The sequence below is a fragment of the Bos javanicus genome, chromosome 6 (genome assembly GCF_032452875.1).
Source record: "Bos javanicus breed banteng chromosome 6, ARS-OSU_banteng_1.0, whole genome shotgun sequence".
In the NCBI taxonomy this organism is placed as follows: Eukaryota; Metazoa; Chordata; class Mammalia; order Artiodactyla; family Bovidae; genus Bos; species Bos javanicus.
In genome coordinates, this window is record NC_083873.1 from 83,548,529 (window position 1) to 83,575,399 (window position 26,871).

Genomic DNA, 26,871 nt, shown 5'->3' on the forward strand with positions numbered 1-26,871 from the left:
ATTTGCTATACAGCAGTAATTAATACATTTTAATTCAACTATATGACACTCAAAAAATATTTTTAAAAAGTATCTGAATATAACAAATATTCACATATGTCAAATTTGAATATATGAGTGCCTACTGCGTTATCTTCTATATGTCTTTAGTATTTTTTTTTAGATCTTAAAGAAAGAAGAAAAAAATGCTTTTCCATAGACCATAGAAAAGTTTACCCCAAAACTTTTCAGATGTATACTTTAAGGCCTTCCATAATAAATATAAATTGAATATATACCCAACGTATGTCTACTTTTCTCATAACATGTGAATATTCAATACTTACTGTAAAATACATAAAAGACTAAATTACCCATTTTTTAACATAAAAAATGAAATTGTTACAGAAAGATTAATATTTCATAAATAAATAAAACTTCACCTTTTTCTGGTTTTGTGAGAAATCTGTGTACTTGAAGACAGCATATTTACTGAATTTTCAGAAGTGTAGGTCTCTCTCTTTTGGGCAACAGATGGACTACCCTTTTGCAATGAAGATGCTTTTATATCCAGGTCAGAAGGTGAGCCAATAGATAAGTAACACTCCTCATCAGCTTCATTGTGATTATCTTTTAGTTTTTTACTTGACATTTTTCTCAAGTCAGATGTATTTTTAGAATGAACATCAGTTGCCAAAATTTTCTGATGAACCTCATGGTCCTGAACTGCAAAAAAAATTGTATGAAGATGTTAAAAACTCTTTAAATAACATTAGAACAAAATGTGCTTTCCGAAGTTCAGCAACAATTTAATTAGACAGTTTTCAGAAGACTCACAAATCTTCAAGTTTATAATCAAGGATTTAGGAATAAAATATGCAAGTACTTTAAAAATTCTAAGTTATGAAATTAATAAACTGAAAGATGTATTTGGTCCATGCTCCACAGTTCTGAAATGAGTAAAAGCTTCAAACATAGAAAATTCACAGTTCTATTGATACATTAAATTTATTCAAGATTTGAATACCGTCAAACTCATAGAAGGAGAGATTAGAAAAGTGGATGCCAGGGACTGGGAGGAGGGAGAAATTCAGAGTTGTTGATTAACAGATGCAAAGTTTCAGTTGTACAAGATAAATAAATTAGATATCTAGTGTACAACATTGTGTCTACAGGTAACAATACTCTACTGTACACTTAAAAATCTGTTGAGATCTCACTTAAAACATTTTTACCACAACAAAATAAAAAATGTTTTAGAGATTTGAATAAATCTATATATAGCCTCTTGATCAAAGTGAAAGTGGAGAGTGAAAAAGTTGGCTTAAAGCTCAACATTCAGAAAACGAAGATCATGGAATCCGGTCCCATCACTTCATGGCAAATAGATGGGGAAACAGTGGAAACAGTGTCAGACTATTTTTCTGGGCTTCAAAATCACTGCAGATGGTGACTGCAGCCATGAAATTAAAAGACGCTTACTCCTTGGAAGGAAAGTTATGACCAACCTAGACAGCATATTAAAAAGCAGAGACATTACTTTGCCATCAAAGGTCCATCTAGTCAAGGCTACAGTTTTTCCTGTGGTCATGTATGCATGTGAGAGTTGGACTGTGAAGAAGGCTGAGTGCCGAAGAATTGATGCTTTTGAACTGTGGTGTTGGAGAAGACTCTTGAGAGTCCCTTGGACTGCAAGGAGATCCAACCAGTCCATTCTGAAGGAGATCAGCCCTGGGATTTCTTTGGAAGGAATGATGCTAAAGCTGAAACTCCAGTACGTTGGCCACCTCATGTGAAGAGTGGACTCATTGGAAAAGACTCTGATGCTGGGAGGGATTGGGGGCAGGAGGAGAAGGGGACGACAGAGGATGAGATGGCTGGATGGCATCACTGACTCGATGGACGTGAGTCTCAGTGAACTCCGGGAGTAGGTGGTGGACAGGGAGGCCTGGTGTGCTGCGATTCATGGGGTCGCAAAGAGTCAGACACGACTGAGCGACTGATCTGATCTGATACATAGCTAAGAGCTTCCCAGGTGACTCAGAGGTAATGAATTTGTCTGCCCAGCAAGAGACCTGGGTTTGATCCCTGGGTCAGGATGATGCCCTGGAGAAAGAAATGGCCGCCAACTCCATTATTCTTGCCCAGGAAACCCCATGGATAGAGGAGCCTGGTGAATGGAGTTGGAAAAGAGTCAAACACTACTTAGTGACTAAACAACATACATAGCTAAAATAAGTAATAGGTAATCCTTGAGAAATTATGAGATTCAATCTTTAGGCTAAAAGTTGAATAAACTAGGGCAGCTAGAGGAGCACACTTTTGCACATATGCATACACATGTACATATGGAACAGATATATATAGATATATAATATACATGTCTACATAGAGAGAATATTAATATATATATATGCATGTATGTATTTAAAGAGATGACACTTTGGACTTCAAAATCTAAGAATGTATAAATTTTAAAAAATAAATAAAAAAAACAATTTAAGAATGTACTTAACCAGTGGGAGATGTTATCTCATTACAGCTTTGATTTGCTGTAATAATAATAATAATAACAATCTCTCATAATAAGCAATGTTAAACATCTTTTCATGTGTTTATTAGCCATCTACATGTCTTTCTGGAGAAATGTCTGTTTAGGTCTTTTTCCCACTTTCTGACTGGATTGTTTGTTTTTCTGGTATTGACTTCTATGAGTTATTGTATATTTTGAAAATTAATCCTTTGTCAGTTGTTTCATTTGCTATTATTTTCTCCCATTCTGAGGTTGTCTTTCACCTTGTTTATAGTTTCCTTTGCTATGCAAAGCTTTTAAGTTTAATTAGGTCCCACTTGTTTTTGTTTTTATTTCCTTTACTCTAGGAAGTGGATCATAGAGGATCTTGCTTTATGCCATCGAGTGTTCTGCCTATGTTTTCCTCTAAGTTTTATAGTTTCCTGTCTTATATTTAGGTCCTTAATACATTTTGATTTTATCTTTGTGTATGGTTATCAGGTATGTCTGACTCTTTTGCAACCCCATGGTCTATATATATTCCATGGAATTCTCCAGGCCAGAATACTATAGTGGGAAACCTTTCCCTTCTCCAGGGGATTTCCCAACCCAAGAATCAAACCCAGGTCTCCTGCACTGCAGGCAACTCTTTACCAGCTGAGCCACAAGGGAAGCCCACATGGTGCTAGAAGTGTTCTAACTTCATTCTTTTACATGTAGCTATCCAGTTTTCCCAGCACCACTTATTCAAGAGGCTATCTTTGCCCCATTGTATAGTCTTGCCTTCTTTGTCAAAAAGAAGGTACCCAGAGGTGTGTGGGTTTATTTCTGGGCTTTCTATCTTGTTCCATTGGTCTATATTTCTCTTTTTGTGCCAGTATCATACTGTCTTGCTGACTGTAGCTCTGTAGTATAATCTGAAGTCAGGAAGGTTGCCTCCTCCAGCTCCATTCTTCTTTCTCAAGACTGCACTGGCTATTCAGGGTCTTTTGTCTTTCCATATGAATTGCGAAATTTTTTGTTCTAGTTCTGTGAAAAATGCCACTGGTAATTTGATAGGTATCGCATTCAATCTGTAGATTGCATTTGGTAATATAATCATTTTCACAATATTGATTCTTCCTACCCAGGAACATGGAGTATCTCTCTGTTGATGTCATCTGATTTCTTCATCTGTGTCTTAAAATTTTCTGTAAACAGTTCTTTTGTCTCCATGCTGCTGCTAAGTCGCTTCAGTCGTGTCTGACTCTGTGCGACCCCATAGATGGCAGCCCACCAGGCTTCCCCGTCCCTGGGATTCTCCAGGCAAGAACACTGGAGTGGGTTGCCATTTCCGTCTCCAATGCATGAAAGTGAAAAGTGAAAGTGAAGTCGCTCAGTGGTGTCCGACCCTCAACGACCCCATGGACTGCAGCCTTCCAGGCGCCTCCATCCATGGGATTTTCCAGGCAAGAGTACTGGAACGGGGTGCCACTGCCTTCTCCATTAGGTAGGTTTATTCCTGGATATTTTATTCTTTTTGTTGAATGGTGAAAGGGATTTATTCCTTAATTTCTGAGATTGTTCATTATTAGTATATAGGAATCCAAGTGATTTCTGTGTATTGATTTTGTATCCCACAATTTTGCTGAATTCACTGATTAGCTCTACTAATTTTCTGACAGTATTTTTAGGGTTTTCTGTGTATAGAGTCATGTCGTCTGCAAACAGTAGGAGCTTTACTTCTTTTCTGACCTGGACTCCTTTTATTTCTTTTTCTTCTGATTGCCATAGCTATGACTTCCAAAACTATGTTGAAAAACAGTGATGAAAATGGACACCCTTGTTTTATTCCTGATCATAGAAGGAATGCTTTCAGTTTCTCACCACTGAGAATAATGTTAGCTGTGGGCTTATCATATATAGCCTTTACTGTGTTGAGGTATTCAGATGCAGAGTTTCAAAGAATAGCAAGGAGAGATAAGAAAGCCTTTCTCAGCGATCAATGCAAAGAAATAGAGGAAAACAACAGAATGGGAAAGACTAGAGATCTCTTCAAGAAAATTAGAGATACCAAGGGAACATTTCATGCAAAGATGGGCTCGATAAAGGACAGAAATGGTATGGACCTAACAGAAGCAGAAGATATTAAAAAGAGGTGGCAAGAATACACAGAAGAACTGTACAAAAAAGAGCTTCACAACCAAGATAATCACGATGGTATGATCACTCACCTAGAACCAGACATGCTGGAATGTGAAGTCAAGTGGCCTTAGAAAGCATCACTACGAACAAAGCTAGTGAAGGTGATGGAATTCCAGTTGAGCTATTTCAAATCCTGAAAGATGATGCTATGAAAATGCTGCACGCAGTAAGCCAGCAAACTGGAAAACTCGGCAGTGGCCACACGACTAGAAATGGTCAGTTTTCATTCCAATCCCAAAGAAAGGCAATGCCAAAGAATGTTCAAACTACCGCACAATTGCACTCATCTCACACGCTAGTAAAGTTATGCTTAAAATTCTTCAAGCCAGGCTTCAGCAATATGTGAACTGTGAACTTCCTGATGTTCAAGCTGGTTTTAGAAAAGGCAGAGGAACCAGAGATGAAATTGCCAACATCTGCTGGATCATCAAAAAAGCAAGAGAGTTCCAGAAAAATATCTATTTCTGCTTTATTGACTATGCCAAAGCCTTTGACTGTGTGGATCACAATAAACTGTGGAAAATTCTGAAAGAGATAGAATACCAGACCACCTGACCTGCCTCTTGAGAAACCTATATGCAGGTCAGGAAGCAACAGTTAGAACTGGACATGCAACAACAGACTGGTTCCAAATTGGGAAAGGAGTACGTCAAGGCTGTATACTGTCACCCTGATTATTTAACTTCTATGCAGAGTACATAATGAGAAACGCTGGACTGGAAGAAGCATAAGCTGGAATCAAGATTGCCAGGAGAAATATCAATAACCTCAGATACGCAGATGACACCACCCTTATGGCAGAAAGTGAAGAGGAACTCAAAAGCCTCGTGATGAAGGTGAAAGAGGAGAGTGAAAAAGTTTGCTTAAAGCTCAACATTCAGAAAACGAAGATCATGGAATCCGGTCCCATCACTTCATGGCAAATAGATGGGCAAAGAGTGGAAACAGTGTCAGGCTTTATTTTTCTGGGCTCCAAAATCACTGCAGATGGTGACTGCAGCCATGAGATTAAAAGACGCTTACTCCTTGGAAGGAAAGTTATGACCAACCTAGATAGCATATTCAAAAGCAGAGACATTACTTTGCCAACAAAGGTCCTTCCAGTCAAAGCTATGGTTTTTCCTGTGGTCATGTATGGATGTGAGAGTTGGACTGGAAGAAAGCTGAGCGCCAAAGAATTGATGCTTTTGAACTGTGGTGTTGGAGAAGACTCTTGAGAGTTCCTTGGACTGCAAGGAGATCCAACCAGTCCATTCTGAAGGAGATCAGCCCTGGGATTTCTTTGGAAGGAATGATGCTAAAGCTGAAACTGCAGTTCTTTGGCCACCTCCTGAGAAGAACTGACTCATTGGAAAAGACTCTGATGCTGGGAGGGACTGGGAGCAGGAAAAGAAGGGGACAACAGAGGATGAGATGGCTGGATGGCATCACTGACTCGATGGACGTGAGTCTCAGTGAACTCCGGGAGTAGGTGATGGAAAAGAGGCCTGGCATGCTGCTATTCATGGGGTCGCAAAAAGTCAGACACTACTGAGCAACTGAACTGAACTGAACTGATATTGAGGGAGGTTCCTTCTATGCCCATTTTTTGAAGAGTTTTAATCATAAATGTGTGATGAATTCTGTCGTAGGCCTTTTCTGCATCTATTGAGAGGATCATGTGGTTTTTTCTTTCAATTTGTTAATACAGTGTATCACATTGATTGATTTGCATATAATGAAGAATCTTTGTATCCCTGGAATAATCCAACTTAATCATTGTATATGAGCTTTTTAATGTGTTGTTGAATTCTGTTTGCTAGAATTTTGTTGAGGATTCTTGCATCTATGTTCATCAGTGATACTACCTTGAAGGACATAAATATAAGATATATGTTTGTATATAGAAAAGCTAAATGATACAAAAATAAGACTTTTCACAAAATGCCCATACAAATCAATCCAACCTCAGTGAAAACCATAATAAAATTTTACTGGAAACAATAAATAAAGTTCATAGAAAGTAAAAACTTCTAAGTGGCAGAATAGTGACTATAAACACCTTTATATTACCATATTGGTATAAAAATACTATTAGTTAAACAGTATTGTGTTGACATTAAGAATAAACAAGTGGACCAAAATTCAAAAGTACATTGAGGGACCTCCCTGGTGGTATAGTGGATAAGAATCCATCTGCCAATGCAGGAGACACATCCACATGCCATGGAGCAATTAAGCCAGTGCACCACAGTTACTGAGTGTGAGTACTGCAATTACTGAAGCCCAGGAGCCCTACAGCCTGTGCCCTGCAACAACAGAAGACACTGCAAGGAGCAGTGTGCACACCACAATGAAGAGTAGCCCCCACTCACTGCAACTAAAGAAAGCATACAGCCAGTAATGAAGACCCAGCACAGCCAAAAATAAATAAACAAAAAATATTTTTTTAAAGCTTATTGAATGATATATGATAAAAGTAGCCCACTGAGATGAGAATGGATCAAGTAACTAATGAACGCACCTAACACAAATGACCATCATGAAGAAAGTATTTAATAAAATTATAACATTATGTCACATTATATACCAAAACACATTCCAGATAGATTAAAAGTTTAAATTAAAAAGAAAGATGCTAAGATGAAAATCTAAGTAATATATATACTTTCAGGATAAAACAAATCTTTTAGCCAAAACAGGAAACGGAAAAAAGAAATCCGACATTTGACAAGTCAAATAAAAAATGTTACCTATCATATAAGATACTATAACCAAAATCTGTAATAGTTAAGGGATCATTTGGAAAAATACCTGTCACACATATTACAGACTTTTAATTACATATATTCAATTTAAAGACTTCTCATAAACCAGAAGAAACAAATGGGCAAAGCATATGGACACATAACTAAGATAAAAAGAAATTCAAATAGCCAGTAAACTTATAAAAAGGTGTTCAAACTCAGTGGTAATCACAGAAATACACTAAGGTAACAGATTACTTAATACTGATCAAACTAGCAAAAAAGTAGAATATAAATCTATCAGGTGAAAGGTACATTCTTACATTACTGGTAAAAAGTAAACTGTGAAAGTCTCTTTCTCAAGTGTGCATACACATGCACACATAAACACACACATTTATATATGTATTCATTAAGGAGCACCAATGAACATATGGAAGGATTCAAGGTTACCTCAGCAGGATGAGGGAAATAAGGATTAGTAGTTTTTTCTTTTAAATCTTTTGACTCTTACCTCAAATGAAGCACTTTTCTAACTTGAAAAATATAAATAAAACTTTAAAAAGCAGCACCACATATAACTGACTAAAAGAAATGGAACAAAAGGAGAAGAAAGAAAAAGAATACTGACCACACATAGTTAAACAGCAAATCATTATGCTGTATTCCTGAAACTAATACTATATAAATTATACCTCAGTTTTAAAAATATGCTCAAGAAGTCTGTGGAGAAGCCCACATGGGAGAAAAGAAAGTAAGGCTTCCTGCCAGCAACCAGCCCCACATGAGTGAGTCATCTTGGAAATAAATCCTTAGCTCCAGGCAAGTCTTCAGATGACTGCAATCCTGGCCAACATCTTGACTACAACCTCATGCCAGTACCATCTAACTAAGCTGCTTCTGAATTCCAGACCCACAGAAACTGTGTAGACAATAAATGTTAAAAGAAAAGAAGAAGACAAAAAGGAAAGGAAAGGGCAAAGAGAAATCTATTTGAAAACTCTTAAAGCTGTGGTCCCTATAATAATTCTTACTTAATGTCTCTTGCCACATTCCTAGTAAACAGTGTTCCTACAACTAAAACAAAGACAATAATCAGATAAAACCACTGTTCTGCAAATCAAAACAACGATGTACCTACCAACTCACACCAGTCAGAATGACCATCATTAAAAAATCTACAAATAATTAATGCTAGAGGGGGTGCACAGAAAAGGGAACTCTCTTACACTGTTGGTGGGAATGTAAACTGGTGTAGCCACTATGGAACACAGTACAATTTCCTCAAAAAATTAAAAATAGAAGTGCCACGTGATCCAGCAATCCCACTCTTGAGCATATACCCAGACAAAACAATAATTCAAAAAGATAATGGGCCCTTATGTTCATAGTAACACTATTTACAACTACCAAGACATGGAAACAACCTAAATATCTATCGACAGATGAAGGAATAAAGACGAGGTGGTGTATATGTGTGTAACATACACACACACCCACAGGCACGCGCGCATGCACATGTGCATGTGCACTAGAATATCACTCAGCCATTAAAAAGAACAAAATAATTCCATTTGCAGTAAATGGACGGACCTAGAGATTAAGGTCCATCTTAGCGAAGTAAATGAGAAATAGACAAATACTATGTGATATCACTATACATGGGATTTAAAACATGACATAAATTAATATATCTATGAAACAGAAACAGACTCAGAGAGAACAGATTTGCAGTTGCCAAGGGGGAGGGAGGTTGGGAAGGGAAGGATAGGGAGCTTGGGATTAGCAGACACAAACTGTTGTATACAGGATGGATAAATAACAGGGTCTTACTGTAGAGCACAAGGAACTATCCTGTCTATTCTATGATAAATAGAAAAGAATATTAAAATGAATATATGTACATATATATGTATAACTGAGTCACTTTGCTGTTTGGCAGAAATTAAACACAACATTGTAAATCAACTATACTTCAATAAAATTTTAAAACTTATTCATGTTAAACACACACACACACACATACACACACACATACCAACAATGGACTTGAGAGAGACTCAAAAACAACTTCATTTATTTCACAATTCTATCTAGGCTGACCCTGACCTTGTCCCACCAAGACAACATATGTGCTTGACCTTAAGCATTTTTACCTTTTAACATATACCGAGGCAAATATTACCCATGGGGAGGCTACCAACCTGATTTGCTGACAGCTTCATTTGGTTCTACAGTTAACTGAAGAGGGACTTCTTTCTTCCGTGAAGAAACTGGACCTGACTTTGGATGTGATTTCTGGCTCTGAGTCTAAAAGAGATACAGCATTAGATCTACTCTATTTAATTACCAATTTTGATTAAACATATGTTTTTAAATTGAAAAAAAAATTGCAAAACATGAAACAAGCTGGTAAAGTTGCATACTTAAATAACACTGTAGAGACCAAATTCATATAACCTATCATAGAAACAATGCTGCTACTGCTGCTGCTAAGTCGCTTCAGTCATGTCCGACTGTACAACCCCATAGACGGCAGCCCACCAGGCTCCTCTGTCCCTGGGATTCTCCAGGCAAGAACACTGGAGTGGGCTGCCATTTCCTTCTCCAGTGCGTGAAAGTGAAAAGTGAAAGTGAAGTCGCTCAGTCCTGGCTGACTCCTAGAGACCCCATGGACTGCAGCCTACCAGGCTCCTCCGTCCATGGGATTTTCCAGGCAAGAGTACTGGAGTGGGGTGCCATTGCCTTCTCCATAGAAACAATGAATAGCTTTTAAAAACCTAAAGAAGATTAGATAAATAAATTGCTATATAGGCATTTAACATCACAAATACAAGAGAAATGAATAAAGTACAGCAATATGAATGATTATGTTAAACAAACAAACAAAAGCAAGGTGCAGAAGACTGTGAGATCAGAGACATGAAGATCAGAAACTGAAGGTAAGAGTAATACACTGAAAATAGAGACATTAAGTATTCAAAATGCATCTTCCTCCTTGTCCCCACTAGGCTGAGAACACTCATTGTTAAAATCAGACACCCAAGCAGGAGAGATTTCTTTGTCAGAAAAACTTATCAAGTCAAGACAAGAAAGCCTGCAGATATTAACAAGAAGCTTTTCACAATGACATGGCCATACAGATCACACTGCAGCGAAATCTAACAATGTACAACTCTTAAGTATGCAGAGTTTCCAATTACCATTTTAGTTTTACACTCCTAACAGTGAGGAGCCCAATAAGGATCACTGGAATATTTGACAAAGGTTCTAGTGTAAGCATTTGACTCAGATGGTAAAGAATCTGCCTGCAATGCAGAAGACCCAAGTTCGATCCCTGAGTCAGGAAGATCCCCTAAAGAAGAGAATGGCTACCCACTCCAGTATTCTGGGCTACCCACTCCTGACCTTGTCCCATCAAGACAACATATGTGCTACCTTAAGCAATTTTACCTTTTAAAATATACCGAAGCAAATATTACCCATGGACAGAAGAGTCTGGCGGGATACAGTCCATGGAGTCGCGAAGAAAAGGACCAAACTGAGCGACCAGCACACACAATGGATAATGTTAAATTAAAATTCTCTCTCCAAACTAGGGCTTATCAGGTGGTACAGTGGTAAAGAACCCACCTGCCAATGCAGAAGATGCAGGTTTGATCTTTGGTCCGGAAAGATCCCCTGGAGAAGGAAATGGCAACCCACCCCAGTATTCTTGCCAGAAGAACCATGGACAAAGGAGCATGGCAGGCTACAGTCCACGGGGTCGCAAAGTGTCAGACATGACTTAGTGACTGAACAACAACAAAGTTATCCATTTGGGGAACCTCCAGGATTCCAATATGTCATGCCATCCCTGCACACGTGTCAAAAGCTCTGCTTTCCCTCAGTGGACTCACTCTGTTTGGGCCAACCTAAAATCTTCAGCTTTTGCCCCAAATCAGCAAATACTCTCAGGGAAGAAAATGACTAACAATCATCAACTCCTATTCTAAGGATTTCACTTTCTTTTTTAGTTCATCTAGTCCTTGTGCTTCCACAACTCCCATGTCTCTAAAAAACATGAGGTTTTTTTGCATTTCATTCTTTTTTTAAACTAGCCGTTGCAGCAGAAGCATTGACCTACTGCAATCTGTTACATCCTACCTGAAAGTAGAACCTCTACCCTTGATATCAAAGCCCCACAAGAACATTTTAAGAAAAGAAAAAGAAAATATTGTTCATGAACACAGATGCAATCGTCTTAAAATATTAGCAAACCAAATCAGAACAAGTTAATACTTCATGACCAAGCCAAGACTATCCCAGGAAACTTAGTTGATTTAACTGTCAAAAATTAATATAATTTATCACATTAAAAAAAGTCTCTCAATTATGACAACAGTGGATGTCTTCATTCCTTGGAACCAAAAGGCTATATGTGGTTAATTATTTGCTTATACAAGTTTCTAGTGAATGTTATTTCTAGCATTACAGGTATTCCTCTCAGATACTGCAAATTCAGTTTCAGACCACCCCAATAAAGCAAGTACTACAATAAAGCAAGGCACATGAATTTTTTATTTCCCAGTGTATATAAAAACTGTTTCCACTAAACTGTAGTACAGTAAGTGTGCAATAGCATTATGTCAAAAAATCTGCATACTTTAATTTAAAAATATTTATTGCTAAAAAATGTTAACCATTATCTGAGCCTTCTAGAAGTCATAATTTTTTTGCAATAGTAACTTCAAAGATCTCTGATCATGGATCATGACAAATATAATAATCATAAAAATGTTTGAAATATAGTGAGAATTACCAAAACATGACATAGAGACATGAAGCAAACAAATGCTGTCAGATAAAAGAGCGCTGACAGACTTGCTTGACAGAGGGTTGCCACAAACCTTCAATTTGTAAAAAATGCACTATCTGTGAAGGGCAACAGGCAAAGCACAATATACAATGTATGTCTATATACAATTTTCCTCTTCAATTACTATTGTGCTTTTGAATAATTTGTCCTCGATCATTAGCTTCAAAATCTCTATTTCAAAGGTGGCTATTTTGTAGAGTTAGGTCAACATATCCTCTTAAGACATATAACCAATAAAAGACTGATTTCCCTGTTTAGCAATAAACTGCCTTCAGTCAGAGTGAAAAATAATTGTGTTATAATTTGATGATTCTAATTCCCAGACCTCCAATTTCAACCACAGGACCAAAATTTTCATAAAATATCTCTAAATTTCATGTAAACTCAATGGAAATATAGGATTCCTTCTAAAGAATAACATTTACAAACAACTAAAATGTATCTAATTTTGTGTATTGAGCTTTACTCATTAAGCTCTCCTTTTTGACTTACCTCTTTGCTTGATGACTGAATACAAATGTCTTTTGTTTTAGGTGTTGAATAAAGCACTGATTTTGTGGCATTTTTGCTAAAATCATTGGCAAGACCTAAAAAGTCAAAAAAAAATTTTAATGTATAAAAATTTTTGGTTACAATTAAAAGAAGCCCTATATGACACATGAAGAATTCTTTTGATTCTTTTAAGCACAATTAATTTAACTGAAGTACAGACATCAACTCAATATTCAAATGTACCTAGAAGGCATTAGGAACTGAAAAAGACAGAAAAGATTCCTGAAGAAGTATGTGCCAATTCATCTTTCAGAACTTAACAAGAGATACTTTTCCACTATGTGTGTTTTTCTTTGGTTGGCTTTTTTTGTTTTGCTTTGTTTGTTTTGGTTGGCTTTTATTCCAATTCCTTCTGATATTAATCAGCACTTAGAAAAGTTTCCTAAAAGAAAACCTGCCATAATATATCTTTTCTTTAGGAAGGGGTGCAAATCACCAAATGTTATTACAAGCTCTTTAGAGATCTCAAGAATTCTGCACATTTATTTCCATTAATAAGATACTTCCTCTAGTGTATGATAATTATTTATAGAATTCCAGACTATAGGAATCTAGTGTGAACTAAAGGCAATAACAAATTATTCTCATTTTTGCCAGTATTATCTTCAGTATGGAGAAGGAAATGGCAACCCACTCCAGTATTCCTGCTGGGAAAACCCCATGGATGGAGGAGCCTGGCGGGCTATAGGCCATGGGGTTGCAAACAGTTGGATATGACTGAACAACTAACACACATCTTCAGTATACCAGAAGGTATATGAAGGACTGAACATGTACTCAAAATTCCTGGGAAAATATATACTGAAATGCTGGAACATATTTGCTGAATTTGATGTCAATGGACAAATTTATATTTCAGCCATCCCAATCCACAAAGTGAAACCTTACTTTTTTCTTCAAAACAGTCTATTAAGACTTCCAGTATATTCTGGCCTTGCTCTGTATTAATGTCAGGTACCCTAGTAAGAAACAAAGAAGGGAAAATGTTAATGTATCATTTCTAAAAGGTATTTGCTAATTATTAATATCTATCTTAAAAATTCCATATCTCCTTATTACAAAATGCTAATTTTTACTTAATGAGAAAAATATCACCATTAAAATCTGAGGATAAAACAAGTATTTGAGAGACCAAGAGTTCCCAAAAAGTATATGAAGCAGTATGTTATTGTCTACATTAACAATTATATTCCCTAAAAAAAAAAAAAAAAAAAAACAATTATATTCCCTGATTGAATAGCCATATCTAAAGCTGTTTTAGACTACTGCTGTACCTAAAAAAGAACATAAAACTTTTTTGAACAAATTCAATCATTCTTGAAATGCTTCTTTAATACTCTATAGTCACAAGTCCTAACAGCTCCAAGTAACACAGTCTTCCTTATATTTCAAATGCACTTTTGATTCAATACCCTTAATCTTAAGAACTAATGAATCAATATAATTTTTAATTAAAAATTATATTGATATAATTTTAGATTCACATGCAGTTGTAAAAATAATATAAAAGAGATCCCTTGTTCACTTTATCCAGTTTAACATTTCACATAATAATACAATATATTATCAAAACCACGATATAGATATGGACAAAATCACCAATTTTATTCAGATTTTTCCAGTTCTACATGTACTTATTTGCATGTTTATGTTTGTGTATGTACTTAGTTCTATGCAATTTATCATATTTGAAGATTCAGTTATGACCACAATAGTCAAGGTACTGAACAGTTCCGTCACCACAAAGATCCTTCTATTGCCCTTTAGGATCACACCCACCTTTTCTTTTTCTTAGCCCCACAGAATAAACTGCATCTTTCTGTTAGTACCATTCAAAGTCTAGAGAGCTTTATCCATAGCTGTCATTTAGTCAGAACTGAAACTGCCTCTTCCTGATCCATCACTCATCAGGCGAATTTCTTTTATGACTGCCATTTAGCCAATGCACTGTTTGCACTAATATTTCTCTGTTAATATAAAATAACTAAGATGACTATACTTAACCAATGAGCATATAAATCTTTATTTTAGTCAGAGGTAATAGTTTTTCCTTTCTGCATTTAAAAATTCCACTTTCTAAAGATGGGAATAAAAATCATCTTAAAAGCTTAAGTATACAGACCACCTGGAAGGTCGGCAAAATCTTCTTCTATAGTCATTTTTGAGATGATCCTGAAAGAAAAGTAAATCGTCAGTTTGGTGAAAAGTTAAGTTCTTCATTTATTCATTCAGCAAGTATTTGCTGATTGCCTACTATAATACTGTAAAGAGGAATTCTTCTGGATCAAGTGATAAACAACTTGGCTCACATCCACTGTTTTCAAACCTTTTTTATATTATTTCCTTACCCTGGATTTTTTTCATCGTCTTCTTCCTCTTCCTACTCCTCCATCTCCCCCTACACCTCTTCCATCATCAAAATCATACTATCTGCGCTTCCAGTAACTCAAGTTAGTCCATCAACAGTATCTACTTATTTTCTTTCCTTGTAGATCAATCCCTCTAAATAATAGTAAAGAATAGACTGGGATAAAATGACAATGAAAAAGAGAATTCAGAGGACCATCTGCCGACAAATACATATAACAAATTTCTGAAAGATGGAAACAAATGAAACATGATAATTGATGAAACAGAATAAAAGCAGAAACAGCCTAAAGCAAGCTCAGAGGATACTGTCCTGGATGAGGAGTGAATGACCAACATAATGAAAATGCATGAAGATTCATACCTAGGAAACCAAGAGGGAAATATCAGAAAAACTGAGGATTAAAAAGTGCTAGAATGTCTCCAAATGAGAAATTAGGTAACCCCAACAAAGAAGAGGGGTTTCTCACATGGTGCTAGTGGTAAAGAACCTGCCTGCCAATACAGGAGACATAAGAAATGCAGGTTCAATCCCAGAGTTGGAAAGATCCCCTAGAGAAGGGCATGGCAACCCACTCCAATATTCTTGCCTGGAAAATTCCATGGACAGAGAAGCCTGGCGGGCTACAGTCCATAAGGTCACAAAGGGTCAGACATGACTGAAATGACTTAGCAACAGAGAAGAAGCCCCTATCAATGGAAACGATTGGAAAAAATAAAACACATGGACATGTTGAAACTGGAAGTGGAAAACATATTTGTGATAATCTGGGTCCTATCTTTTAAGTATAAAATCTATAAAGTTAACTTTTCAAGTTGAAAATTGGGTAGTAATAAGATAAACAGTATGCTTTTAAAAATAAATTATTATCAATATAAAATGTTCAGTAAGCTGTACTACTCCTTGGCCCAATGGGATATAAATAATCCCACTTCATGTGAACACTCTCTATACCCCACTCATGCTCTGACATTCTGACTTTCCTAATACTCTTACACACAACTCTAGGCCACTGTAGTTTCTACTCACAGGGACTGCTACCTTGCCTTTTGAATTGAATTATTCACAAAGATGAAGACATCTCTTAAGAGTTTAAGAAACCTGAGAGCAGAGACTTTGTCTTAAGCTAGCTTATATTCTTCCCAGAGCTTTGCCAGTGTTGTATACCACAAAAACATGTTATCTTTTTGACATGTTAAATAAATAAGACTAAAATTTATAAGATAAAAGTGTTTTTCTTTAAAGAAAATTAGTGTTTCACATAGCCTATTAATTTCAGGAAGTACCTAAGGAGCAAAAGATTAAATCTATTTTACAGATAGCAAACTAAGGAACAAAGACATCTAATGAGTCTGCATTTTATCACAAGATAGAAAATTAATGCAAGCACTTAGGTCTCTCATCAGCACTCAACATTCTGAAACACTTGAGCAAATCCTTGATAATTAATGTTAGTTAACTCCCTTCCAAGGTCTAATTTAAAGTCATTCTTCTACTTTAACACAATAAAATGAAAAAGTCGTATTTTCACATTGAATGTCTGAACATTAAATTAACACCTGTAAAGTACTCTGTTCCTCTTTTAAACAGAAAAAATTTAAAGCTAAGACAACACATTCCTTCAGCAAATATGAATCAAGCACCTACTAGAGGGCCAAATGCTATTTTGGCACAGTAGAAAACAAGACAGACAAAGTCTTTTAATTTTAAATTAAAAGTTAGAATACAAAAATTATTAATTTTCAAACACACTCAAAAACTTTCAATTTCAACTCATCGTCATTCAATTTCAGATTCTTTCATTCACTATGAGATTATGTTTCTCAAAGAAAATAATATACATCACAGCTGCTGCTGCTGCTAAGTCGCTTCAGTCGTGTCCGACTCGGTGTGACCCCATAGACGGCAGCCCACCAGGCTCCCCTGTCCCTGGGATTCTCCAGGCAAGAACACTGGAGTGGGTTGCCATTTCCTTCTCCAATGCATGAAAGTGAAAAGTGAAAGCGAAGTAGCTCAGTCGTGTCCGACTCTTCACGACCCCATGGACTGAAGCCTACCAGGCTCCTCCACCCATGGGATTTTCCAGGCAAGAGTACTGGAGTGGGGTGCCATTGCCTTCTCTGATACATTACAGCAGAGTTTCTCAAATCTAGCATTGATGACATTTTGGGCTGAATGACTCATGAGGGTCTATCCCGTGCATTTGTAGGATACTTGCAGCATCCCGGGCCTCCACCCACTGGATGCACTTATACCCACCATCCACACATTTTCAAGACAACCAGAAATTTTCCCAGGCAACACCGAACACCTCCTGCAGGGCAAAATTACACCCAGTCTGAAATCACTAAAGTACAGGAATGACTGAGGATAATCTCTCAACTCCTTTCTCCCTTTGTCTTTTATATGAGTTATGATGCAAAGTCAGATATTAGAACTAAAAGGGTCAAAACAATTCTGACTTTGGGGGGACTTTCCCAGTAGTCCAGTGATTATGACTTTGGGCTTCCAATGCAGAGGTCGGGTAGTGGATTCAATCCCTTGTCAAGGAACTAAGATCCCACATGCCACATGGCACAGCCAAGCGCTGGAAGTGGAGTGAACTGTGGGAATTTGCTCCCAGCCAAATCTCAACAAACTTTCATGGTCAAGTGATTCCTGGACAAGAAACAAAAGTAGAAAATCGTCCCATTCCCCAGTGGATTTGAATAAAAACTGGTAATAAAATCAAGTGCAAACACAAAAGATGACACTGGAGAAGAACCAAACTGGATCTATAAGGCATCCTCCGATCAAAAGAATAAGACACAGCAAACTGAACCAGCAGCTGCTCTTTCAGTTTCAGTGTTGTCTCTCTCCTCCTTAATCTGAGAAGCCAAGTGCAGTCAATGGGGAGGACCATTACAAAGAGAAGTAAAGAGAACTTTGAAAGGAGACACAAGGGCAATGTTTACTGAAGACTGACAGGAAAAGCAGGCAGCAGGAAAAGCAGTCAATGTGAGAACTAAGACAAGCTTCAACCAGTCTAAGCTTTCCATATTCTGAAGGGCATCATCCTAAAACTAGGAGAAATTTGTAAGGTGAGATCACAGTGAGAAAAGAGGTTGTTTATTAATAATATCATTGATATTATTATTGATCATAGATTTTAAACACATGCCAACATCAATATAAATAAAACACTGATCATGGTTTTTAAAAAAGAGAGAAAGAATGAGAAGATAAGCCATAGACCAGGAGAAAATATTTGCAAAAGGCACACCTGATAAGGGCTGCTATCCAAAACATACAAAGAACACTTAAAATGCAATAAAAAAAGGGGACTCCCCTGGAGGTCCAGTGGTTAAGGCTCCAGTTTCCAATGCAGAAGGTGCGGGTTCAACCCCTGGTCAGGGAACTAAGATTCCACATGCCTCCCAGCACCACTAACAAATAAAAATGAATAAAATATTTTTTATCTCAATTAAAAAACAAATGGTCCAAAGACCTAAACAGATACCTAAGAAGATATACAGATGGCAAGTAAGCTTGTGAAAAGATGCTCTACATCATACATCAATGGGAAATGAAAACTAAAGACAGATACCACTATATACCTGACTGTGTGTCCAAAATCTGGAAAAATGACAATGCCAATTGTGGAACAATGCGAACTCTCATTTTGGAAGGCAAAACGGTACAGCCACTTTTCCGGTGGTTTCTTACAAAAGTAAACATACTCTTACCAAATGACCCAGCAACAGTGCATTTTTCTTTAGTCAACAGTATTAAAGTGTTGGTATAGACAGTACTTTTTACCATGAACACATGCATTATTTACATTATATATAATTGTCGGCTGAAAAAAATGCACAACTTGAAATTTATAATTTTTATTTGGTGACCTTACTTAGGACCATAGCTCAGGAGAAAACTCTCAGAGAGAACTACTCCAAAGAGGTAACGGAGGACCTAGGCTATACAGGAGTTTGGGCTGGGGGGCGGAGGGGGGGGGCGGGAATCAAGTATCAAAACTACTGCTAATCACGGAAAAAGACACCTCAAGCTAATGATTTTAGTACTTCTCTATAAATGCGAAGGCGCTAGAGTCCAGACTCACATAAGTCTCTTTATCTAGGGCCAGTAGCCTGTTTCCTCCATCCTGAAGTCCCCTCAGGCACACTTAGAGGCAGCTGCAGTTTCTGGTGGCCTGAAGGTGGGTTAGATTCTGTTTACTTAAGTGGAGGGCAATAATTTTTGTCCACAATAAACTTCTTTATGCATACAAGCATATATATACAATATAAATGGGAGTTCATCAATGCTGACGATCTTGAACGGGGAGATAAAGTAGAAACTAGGAATTTAGGATAGAGGCTGCTAAGGGTTGTATAACGTATAATAACCATAACAGGCTATGAGTTCGCCAATAGTCGGATACGAGACTCAGAGGCTAAAACAACAAAACCGTAAATCTAAACTACAGAAAAGGGAATACCAAGGAGTCCAGAAACTGTCCAATAAAAATGAGTTTCCGCCCCCTCAGTCATTCACCGCGTACACTTTTAACCAGTAGCTGCCTCTCAGAAACCTGTCAGAAACCTGCCTCTTTACACCAGCAATTCTGAAAGAAACGGTCAATTTCAAGGCTTTCCAACACTACCAAGCACAGAAAATTATTGGGAGGACTTGAACTGAAAGCTCAGTCGCTCAGTGGTGTCCGATTCTTTGCGACCTCATGGACTGTAGTCCGCCAGTCCCCTCTGTCCAGGGGATTCTCCAGGCAAGAATACTGTAGTGTGTTGCCATTTCTTCCTTCAGGGAATCTTCCCCACCCAAGGATCGAACCCTCCTCTCGTACAACTCCTTGCATTGGCAGGCAGATTCTTCACCACTGAACCACCTGCTGAATGCCTAGAAGTTAGGCTAAAAAGCAGAAATCACAAGATTCTCCAAAGAGCAAGTTACCCGTCACAACTGGATTACAAAAAGCCTGAGGAAACAACTGCAAGTAAAGTAACTCTGAATAGTGGCACCCGCTCACTTCCCAACTCAAAAAATTCGCGCAGCTTCCCATCGAAATCTCCAGAAGCGACGACGCTGGCCCGAAGCTTCATTCTCCCCGCCTCACCCGGTCCCAGGCCTGCACTTACCAGCCCCCATGCAGCCATGTTCCGGCCCGGCTTCGACCGGGCAGGGTTTTAGGGCGTAAGTCTACCCGGGTCAAAGCTCTGGGCAGCCCAGCGAGGATTCAATCACCCCAAAACCAGCCAGAAGGAAACCCAGCAGTGTCCTTAGGCGAGAGACAAAGGGAGAGGGCGGTCTCCGAGAGGCCCCAAGCTACCGAGCAAGCGCGCCCAGCCGCGCGCCGCTTACTACGCAATTTAAAACGGACTGCACATGCGCAAAATGGGCTTGCCGATTCCAAAGGAAGAAAACCGTTGTGTGCCCGCCCCCTCACTTGTACTCGCCCCTCCGCCTTTTCGTAGCCCCGCCCACCCGTAGTAGCCCCGCCCGCCCCACCCAGCAGCCCCACCCTATCCTCCCAAAGACTTAACGTCTCTTGCTCCCACAGCGTCCTTGTCACTTTCTGGCTCACTCTCACTCTTTCTCACGCGGAGGAGGTGTAAAACTTCTTGATAGTTACATTACAAAGTAAAATGTAATATTTGGAAGGGTACAAGGTAAAAAAATTGCTGAAAACAGTTAAAGAGTAATGTTTTACTGTGCAGGTTCATTAGCCACACCCTAGCCCACTTATGCCTCATCTCTGAAAGGAATAATGGTATATTAATAATAGTGATGGATGATGTATTCCCCCCACCATTATGTGGGGGGAGAGGAATTACTATTTTTGTGAGGCAGTGCTAACAAAATGATCTATGTAAGTACATACCATTTAAGTATGATGTCCTGAAAAGAATCCTAAATTAGAAGTCTTGAAACCTGCTCAGTGAACTAGCTATGTCATGTATGACAAGCTCTGGCACCATTTTGGCAGGTTCCTTATTTACATAATGGAAAAGTTAAGTTAGATGCTCTGAAGACTGAATGCTGCTGCTGCTGCTGCTAAGTCGCTTCAGTCATGTCCGACTCTCTGCGACCCAATGGACTGCAGCGTACCAGGCTCCTGCGTCCATGGGATTTTCCAGGCAAGAGTACTGGAGTGGGGTGCCATTGCCTTCAGTCGCATCAATCGTGTCCGACTCTGTGCGACCCCATAGACGGCAGCCCAACAGGCTCCTCTGTCTCTGGGATTCTCCAGGCAAGAGTACTGGAGTGGGTTGCCATTTCCTTCTCCAATGCATGAAAGTGAAAAGTGAAAGTGAAGTCGTTCAGTCGTGTCAGACTTTTAGCGACCCCATGGACTGTAGACTACCAGGCTCCTCCCTCCATGGGATTCTCCAGGCAAGAGTGCTGGAGTGGGGTGGCATTGCCTTCTACAAGACTGACTTAGACCTGACCATTTTATGATTTTGTGACCTTTTTTATTATTTAATAAAAAATGTATCAGGGAACTCAAATCAGAAAATGGATTACCTTCTCTTAGGCAAGGAAAACGAAAGCAAAAATGAATAAATGGGGCTTTATCAAGCTAAAAATATTTTGCATGTTGGAGGAAATTATCAACAAAATGAAAAGGCCACCTATTGAAGGGGAGAAGGTATTTGCAAGTGGTACATACAATAAAGAGTAAATACCCAAAATATACAAAGCGTTCATATAATTTAACATCAAAAAACTGAAGAACCCAATTAAGAGTGAGCAGAGGAGCTGAATAGACATTTTCTAAGGAGAGCCAACCAGTCCATTCTAAAGGAGATCAGTCCTGGGTGTTCTTTGGAAGGCCTGATGCTTAAGCTGAAACTCCAATACTTTGGCCACCTCATGTGAAGAGTCGACTCATTGGAAAAGACTCTGATGCTGAGAGGGAATGGGGACAGGAGGAGAAGGGGACAACAGAGGACGAGATGGCTGGATGGCATCACTGACTCGATGGACATGAGTTTGGGTGAACTCCGGGAGTTGGTGATGGACAGGAAGGCCTGGCGTGCTGCAGTTCATGGGGTTGCAAAGAGTCAGACATGACTGAGAGACTGAACTGAAAGAAGTCATACAGATAATTAATAGGTACATTAAAAGATGCTCAACATGAAAAGGGACCCCTCCTACATTGTTGGTAGAATGTAACCTGGCACAGCTTCTATGGAGAACAATATGGAGGTTCCTTAAAAAACTAAAAATAGAGCTCCTATATGATCCAACAATCACTCTCTTAGGCATATATATGGAGAAAGCCATAATTCAAAATGATATGTGCACCCCAATGTTTATTACAGTTCTGTTTATAGTAGCCAAGACATGGAAGCAATCTAAATGTCCATCAACAGAGGAATGGATAAAGAAGGTGTGGTACATATATACAAAGGAATATTACTCAGTAGTTAAAAAGATGAAATAATGCCATTTGGAGCAACATGGACAGATCTGGAAATTATCATACTAAGTGAATTAAGTCAGAGAAAGACAAATATCTTATGATATCACTTATAGATAGAATCTAAAAAAAAAGATACAAATGAACTTATTTACGAAACAGAAACAGACTCACTTAGAAAACTAACTTATAGTTACCAGAAGGGAAGAGGGGACAGGGGAGGAATAGATTGGAAGTTGGGAATTGACATGTACACACTGCTATATTTCAATTGGTAATCAACAAAGACCTACTGTATAGCACAGGGATGCTGCTCAATATTCTGTAGTAACCTAAATGGGAAAAGAATTGGAAAAAAGAATAGAAAAAAAAATTGTTCAACATCTCTAATTATCAGAGAAGTGCAAATCAAAACCACAAAGACAAGTCACTTCATATGTTGGTCAGATGGCTATTATTAAAAAGACAACAAATAACATGTGTTGGCTAATATATGGAGAAAAGGAAACACTTGTGCACTGTTGGTAGAACTGTAGATAAGTATAGCCACTATGAAAAACAATATGGAGATAAATTTTAAATAGAACTATCATATGATTCAGCAGTTCCATTGCTGTGTATTTAATCCAAGGAAAACAAAATTCAAAAAAATACTAATTCATAAATATTTATGCATCTCTATATTCATAGCAGCACTGTTTACAACAGCCAAGAATGGACACTGCCTAAGTGTCCCTCAACAGATGAATGAATTAAGAATACCAGTAGCATCATTTATTGAATTCTTGCTATGTTTTAGGCATTTCAACTAGATCTCAAAACAAATTAATCCAGATTTCAACAACCGGATCATAAAAAAGAATAAAATCTTCCCATTTCTGACCACAGGGATGGACCTAGAGGGTAATATGCTATGTGAAATAAGTCTGACAAGAGAAAGGCAAATACTGTATGACTTCACTTTTATGTTTAGTCTAAGAAACAAAAGAACAAATGTAACAAGATCAAAACAGTTATAGATACAGAGAACAAACAGGTGGTTATTGGGGGGATGGGGGAGGCAAGAAATAGGTGAGGAAGATTAAGAGGTACAAACTTCCAGTTTCAAAATAAATGAGTCACAGATATGAAATGTATAGCATAGGGAATATAGTCAGTAACTATGTAATAAAATATATTATTTATTGAATAAATTCATTAATCAAGAGTTGAACAAATTTTTTTAATATGTAACGTTTTAACAAATGTTGTTACCAGAAAAGACTTTTTTTTTATAGGAAAGAAGCACTGAAAAATCAGACAAGTCCGAATTTCACTCTACTTCACTAATTCTACCGTCATGAACAAGTTAAACTGTAAGTTTCTCAATTCTCCTGTCTGTAAAATAGGAATAATGTTAAAGTTGTTGAAATCTGGATTAATTTGTTTTGAGATCTAGTTGAAATGCCTAAAACATAGCAAGAATTCAATAAATGAGGCTACTGGTATTATTATGGTGCTTTTTAGACTTGGGAATCCCAGGGACGGGGGAGCCTGGTGGGCTGCCGTCTATGGGGTCGCACAGAGTTGGACACGACTGAAGCAACTTAGCAGCAGCAGAAGCAGCAGCAGAAGTTTTGCCAACCAGACTATATTATATAATTTGGTCTCACACTTGAAATAGTAATACACACAATTATTTACTGAGTGCATACTGTATGGCAAGTTCTATCCTAAAAGTTCTCTGTGCAATAACTTATTTAATTCTTAGAACATTCTTATGAGAAAAGACAACTAATATTGACATTTTATAGTCAACAGAAACAGAACAGACTTTAAGTAACTGCCCAAGATCACACTACCATTAAACAGCAGAGCTGGGCATGAACCCATGTGCATAACTATGTAAAACTATGTGAACAGAATTGAGATCAGTGGTTACCAGAGGATGATGTCATGGGGGAAGAAGACACTGACTACAGAGAGTCAGGAGGGAAATTTTTCCAATGGTGGAAATAATAATTTATGTCTTGATCATAGTGGTGGTTATATGTAAAAATACATATATGACTATATGTATTTTTCAGAACTCTTAAAACTGTGCTCATTTTTAAAAGGATGAACTCTGTTGTAAATTATACCTCAATAGGGGTCACACAGAGTCGGAGGCGACTAAAGTGACTTTGCAGCAGCAGCAGCAGCAGCAGGGGTTTCTCTGATCGATCAATGGTGAAGAATCTGCCTGCAATCTCCCCTGGAGAAGGAAATGGCAACTCACTCCAGTATTCTTGCCTGGGAAATCTCATGGACAGAGGAGCCTGGCAGGCTACAGTCGCAAAACAGTGGGACACAACTTAGAGACTAAATAATACCTCAGTAAACTTAACTTGAAAAATTAAGAACATGAGAGAGAGACATACAAACCAAATGCAGTGTGTGAGCTTTGATCAGAGTCTTCAGATCAAAGAAGCTATATTAGAGCATTAAGCAACAGTGGAAAAGTAAAATATTGACCATTGTATGACCGAGAATTGTAAATTTTCTTAGATATTATAATGCTATTGTTAATGTAAGAGAATGTCCTTATCCCATTTGTTAAGTATATTCACTTAGGTTTTTCTGACAAAATTATTTTCAGATTCAAAGATTCTACCGGACTGTAACTGCCAAGTTAATAAAGTGTGCTTGCAATATGCAGATAGATGGCAGCAATGTTCACCAAAAAATAAATAAATAAATAAATAATAATGTTATGCACTATGTCTTAAAGTCCTGCATTGAGCTGGTAATTTTAGAGTGCTGTATAAACTGATCCAGCATTAAGTTTCCTATGTTATTTTGGCACCAACCATTTGATTCTTAGTTGTAATTATACTTCGTTATATAATACACTGCTTCTCTTAACAAGAACATAACAAATCTTTAGTCTCCATTTCTGTTGCCTCTAGTTTACTTCTACACAATATAACTCTTTTCTCATAAAACAGAGCTTTTGTAATTTAAAACACACTTAGATTTTCAAAAATTTAATACAGTTCTGCATTACAATTTTAACCTTGCAAAGACAAATTACTTTGATGGTACTAGGCAAAAATTTAAACAATGTACATTCATACTTGGGCTTCCTTGATGGCTCAGATGATAAAGAATCTGCTTGCAATTCTGGAGACCTGGGTTCGAACCCTGGGTTAGGAAGATCCCCTGGAGGACAGCATGGCAACCCACTCCAATATTCCTGCCTGGAGAATTCCCATGCACAGAGAGCCTGGTGGGCTACAGTCCATGGGGTCATGAAGAGTGGGACATGACTGAGCGACCAAGCACTATTGACATAAATGTGCTCTAGATACATTATTTGAATAGATCATGGGCTTCCCTGGTGGCTTGAAAGGTAAAGACTCTGCCTACAACTCTAGGAGATCAAGGTTCAATCCCTGGGTTGGGAAGATCTCCTGGAGAAGGAAATGGCAACCCACGCCTATTCTTGCCTGGAAAATTCCATAGACAGAGGAGCCTGGTTAGTTATAATCCATGGGGTAGCAAAGAGTAGGCACCACTGAGCGACTTTCACTTTCACTTTGAATAGATACATTATTTGAAAAATGCAGTTTATCAAAGAGCAGTACAGAATTTACCTGATTATATAAATATACACAAATAGAGAAAAAGTACCAAAAAAGTTATAATACCCATCCAAACAATGCTAATGGTATAGATAATGGAATAACATGTAATTTTCATTGTCTTCTTTGTGCCTTTTGCTTTTGTCTAAGACTTACATAAGTTTACTTATAATTAGAAAAAATAAGAAATTATTTTAAATATGTATAGGAAATGATATATATTATAAACTCAAGTGCCTAAAGAAAGTTTAAACAACAAAAGGCAAAAATTGTAGCTTGCTGGAAATACCTAACAGTAAGAATTTACAAGCTGAAGGAAATAGAAAGATAAACTACAAGCAAAGTTGTAAGGCAGAAACGATGTGCTGTTTATATAGAGAAAATTTGTCAGACACTGAAAAACTGTTTTGCAAAATAGAGCTAGATTATAGAGCAACTCCAATGTTAGGATAACTTTTCCCTTATTCCTATAGACCTTGGAAAACTGTATTGATCTGGGATAAGTTACATAAATTCATGCTAGCTAATTTAGGTATTTGTCAGCTTACAGTATGGTTGGAAGGGATGGAAAAGTAATGTATTTTGGGCTTTTAGGAATGATTCCCAAACAAACACTACAGAACTGAATCACGAAGAGCCAATTGCATGAAGCAAAGTGAAGAACTGGGAAATC

The 26,871-nt window shown here is 37.7% G+C and overlaps 1 protein-coding gene and 1 long non-coding RNA gene across 4 annotated transcripts in view; one reads left to right on the forward strand and one right to left on the reverse strand.

The window, feature by feature from the left end:
• CENPC (centromere protein C) overlaps window positions 1–20,600 on the reverse strand; it is a 94,287-nt gene extending 73,687 nt beyond the window's left edge. Inside the window, exons 1-6 of one of the 3 annotated variants that reach the window (XM_061420315.1) lie at window positions 20,312–20,600; window positions 14,934–14,983; window positions 13,700–13,770; window positions 12,752–12,846; window positions 9,606–9,711; window positions 423–705 (exon numbers count right to left, since the gene is read on the reverse strand). In XM_061420315.1, coding sequence (XP_061276299.1) covers window positions 423–705; window positions 9,606–9,711; window positions 12,752–12,846; window positions 13,700–13,770; window positions 14,934–14,983; window positions 20,312–20,329 — 623 coding nt within the window. In that variant the 5' untranslated portion in view covers window positions 20,330–20,600. The remainder of the gene's footprint in view (window positions 1–422; window positions 706–9,605; window positions 9,712–12,751; window positions 12,847–13,699; window positions 13,771–14,933; window positions 14,984–20,311) is intronic. The other 2 variants (XM_061420317.1, XM_061420316.1) reach the window with 2 other exon arrangements.
• Window positions 20,601–20,648: 48 nt separating this feature from the next.
• On the forward strand, window positions 20,649–25,401 carry LOC133249608 (uncharacterized). Its single transcript, XR_009737032.1, has 3 exons — window positions 20,649–20,842; window positions 23,874–23,951; window positions 24,725–25,401. It is a non-coding gene; the product is annotated as an uncharacterized LOC133249608 (long non-coding RNA).
• The last annotated feature ends 1,470 nt before the right edge of the window (window positions 25,402–26,871 follow it).